Here is a 3636-nt window from a genome sequence, read left to right on the forward strand (position 1 = left end):
ACCCTCTCAGAAGAAAGAAGTTTTGCGACCGAGTTAGTGGATTTTCAGGCTTTTATAGCAAAAATAAAACCAACCCAACTGAAACTTTATGGGTTGTGTTTTAAGGGTCCGTGCGGGGAAACCAACAAACATAAATTAGATGTTACCAGTAAGAAGAGTGGTCATTTATCCTAAAATCCCTTGTTTATGGCAAGAAAAAACATTCATTGTTTTCCTAATTATAATTCACTAAACGGCATTTGTTGGAATATTATGGTAAATGCCTGTAGTCGGTAATTTTTCACCTGTGCCAAGAGGAGAAAATCTGTGCAAACCTATGACTTGTGCACAGTTTTCATTTTTACATTTCATCTTATCAGTCTGTAGTGTTGTCACTCTATCTGGAATATGTATAATTAAATACAAAATTAGGATCAATATCAATAATGAGTGTATCTAAACTTTTTTTGTGAAAATAGTGCATGATTGGTGTGAAACAAAAAATGTTCTGTATTCTGTTTTGATGGTTTTGTTTTCGACAATTGACTGAAATACAGTTTTGGTTTGTCATTTTTTCCTATCATGTCATAATTCAGTATTCAGCTTTAGCCTATTACTTTTTTGGTAAATTATGGGTTTGTTTATTGTTATTTTATTTTATTTATTTATTTGTTTCCTGTGTTTGATGTTGACAATTTACCAAAATAAAGTGAGTTGATTGATTGTGTCCAGTTGTATGGCCGGTGTTCTGACTAACGGGTAGCACAGATAAACAGAACACCTGTTGCAGTATGTGACGCAAGCATCGATGTGCGCATGTGCATTACCATAAGGCAGAACGGATTTACAAGTAGCATAGATGAATAGAACGCCTCTTGAAATTATGACTGAAAAATATGTACAAACAGGGCTTTAAATCTGGCTAATATATTAGACTAATAAATTTAATTAACTTCTTTAATGACAGCTACTTCTTTAATGACAGCTAATAGTAGGACTACTAATGATTTTGTTTAAAAGTATTACTTTGATGTTTTTATTTCTTCCTTCTATTTTTTAACAGGCAACAGTACAGTCGCCTTGTTGACTTCCGAAGGACCCATTATTTCCCCAACATGGCGGCGTCCGTATGGGTGTGCAGTGCCCTCCGCATCACACTCGGAGGTTAATTATGTGTCTATTTTATCTTCTATGACTTTGATATCTCTGTTATCTCAGTCTGTCGTTATGTGCTAGCTGATGTCAGAGTGGTGTGTTTGTGTTATTCTTGTCTGTTGCCTGTGCTAACGCTAAAAAAAGCCTTTCCCTGCAGATAACTAGCCACAGTCAAAACCCAGCCTGCTCTTGTAGCAGCAGTACTGGCATTTTACCTACAGTGGTTGTTATTGACAACGTGTTTATGTTTTAAGAGTTGTAGGTCAGTGCTGCTAGTTGTTTAACTTGCTTAAGCTTACAGCAATCTCGGCAACGCAAACGTGATTTGACACGGGATTTTTCTTCGTTTTGCACTTTAAAATGCTAGAAGCTAAAAAAAACAACAACTCTGCAGCAAGACAGTTGAAATAAATCGTTAAGTCACTTCCATTTATTATAGGACAAAAGGATTTCTTTCTCCACATTGGCGATAAGCAACATGCATCACTCGTTTTTGGCCCAACAACTGTTCGTGCCACGTTTAGCAGTATCAGCTTTATTAATTTGTGATAACTGATTATTTTTCGGACGGGCTGCTGTGAATCATTGTTTTACTGCATATCTACACTGTGCTTGAGCTTGAGGTCATGATTCGATGTTCAGTTTTTCCCCTTCAGATTTCATGGATCCATCAATAATCCAAATAGTCTAGGCTTTGAAGCGTCAAAATAGCTTCAGAACATCACACTACCATCATGTTTTAATTACTTCATAGTGTTTTTTCTCTCTATAAATCGGGAGTCACCAAGATGAGTTTTTGATGAATGTGAGATGGATCTTTGAGGTCTTTCAATCAGCAGTTGTTCTGGCCTTGAAATTCTTGTAATGTCATAGAGATTTTAGCCCAGTCTTCCTTGTTGTGGTTGAATCATCAACTTTGACCTTAACGAAAATCGTAGTGCTTCATATGCAGTTCTTGGTTCTTTTGTGACTTCCTGGATGAATTGTCAGACAACTCTTGGAATTATAATGAGAAAACTCAGCTTTTCTGACAATAAAATAAAAATGATGAGTTAGAGGAAGTTCTGGATTTCCCAAGAGGTCAATTAATATCTAAAATTGGGCTAAGTTACTACTTTTTTTTCCTTAATTGCACACTTGGGCAACAAGGTTATTCCTTTTTTTTTTACATATCAAACTATGATTACAAAGATTTTCATACAGAATCCCAGCATTTTAAGTTGGGATTGTACACTTAGGAGATTTACTGTATGGCTTACCTCGATGAAAAAGACATTTTGCAGCTTGTATACATGTTTTCTGTCTTCTTCCTGTCTGCCAGGAGCAGCATCACTTCGTACCGTGGTGGGAGCTGTTCAGATCTCTCACTTTGCCTGTCGAACCTCAGCAGGCCCTCTGCAGAGACGCCCAGAGTTTCTGTTGAACCCATCAGCAACCTGGCAGCAGAGCAGACATGGCAGTTTCTTCAACAAGTGTGAGTTAAGGACTTTTTTTTTCTTCATTGTAACTCATTACAACCTTAAAAACTCAAACCCTTGGTGTGATTAAAAAATGGGGAAAAAGAATGTCTAGTTGAAATAATACTTCTACCCTGCTTCTTTTGTTTTCATCTACACATATATCTATATAAAGACATTTAGTTGGATCCTCCAAAAAACAAAACAGTAAAACACACCAATAAACAAAAACAAAAGGCAAATTAAAAATGGATTTAATATTCATTGCAAAATGTGTCCACACTCAACCATAAAATAAAAAAAAAAAAATAATCAAACAAATAAGACAGAAGAAAAAAATCACAAGAGAATATTGATATCCAGATTTTTTATTATGGAATGCAAAAGTGAGATTTTATTTATATTTCTTTAAACAATTTGTTGAACATGATCAAGCAATACTTGAACACAATGTGTTAATAAAATGTAAATCATTGAAAATGCATCCAAAGGGTCACATTACTAATGCTTAATATACAGGAACTAAAAGGAGAAAAGAAATGTTTATATTAAAACCCAAAAAGCACAATCAAGCATAAATCAGAGACAAAAACAATATACATAAAGCAAATAAAAAACATTTATTAGCAACAAAATGTTACATCAAAAATGAAAATATAGCCGACCGACTAAGAACTATAAAACTTTAACCAAGAAGAAACTGTTTTAAAACTGAAACTCGGTTTATAAAACCAAAATAATTTGACAGCTAATATTTTCTTCAGTACTTTTTCAGTTTTGTTTTGTTGTTATGCTGCGATTCAGAACAACTGCACTGTTAAAGTATTACTTACATTTAGGGCCCCAGAGAGACGTGTCGTTATTCTCAAAGCTATAAGACCATACAAGTCTTGATGAAAAAGACTCCATACTTTTTATGGAGTAACTACTGCAGCAGTAGTTCGTACTGTAATAATCCTAAACCTTCTGGTCCAAAGGTTCCCAAACTGTGGGGCACGCCCCCTGCGGGGGGCGCTGTGCCATTGCAGGGGGGACGCGGGAAGCC

The 3636-nt window shown here is 35.5% G+C and overlaps 1 protein-coding gene across 1 annotated transcript in view; it reads left to right on the forward strand.

The window, feature by feature from the left end:
• Positions 1–1037: 1037 nt before the first annotated feature.
• Positions 1038–3636, forward strand: part of mrps5 (mitochondrial ribosomal protein S5) — a 38185-nt gene continuing 35586 nt past the window's right edge. Inside the window, exons 1-2 of the mRNA XM_015044488.1 lie at positions 1038–1143; positions 2456–2608. Coding sequence (XP_014899974.1) covers positions 1095–1143; positions 2456–2608 — 202 coding nt within the window. The 5' untranslated portion in view covers positions 1038–1094. The remainder of the gene's footprint in view (positions 1144–2455; positions 2609–3636) is intronic.

The sequence above is a fragment of the Poecilia latipinna genome, unplaced genomic scaffold (genome assembly GCF_001443285.1).
Source record: "Poecilia latipinna isolate Pla-1442-1.1 unplaced genomic scaffold, P_latipinna-1.0 Scaffold678, whole genome shotgun sequence".
Classification (NCBI taxonomy): Eukaryota; Metazoa; Chordata; class Actinopteri; order Cyprinodontiformes; family Poeciliidae; genus Poecilia; species Poecilia latipinna.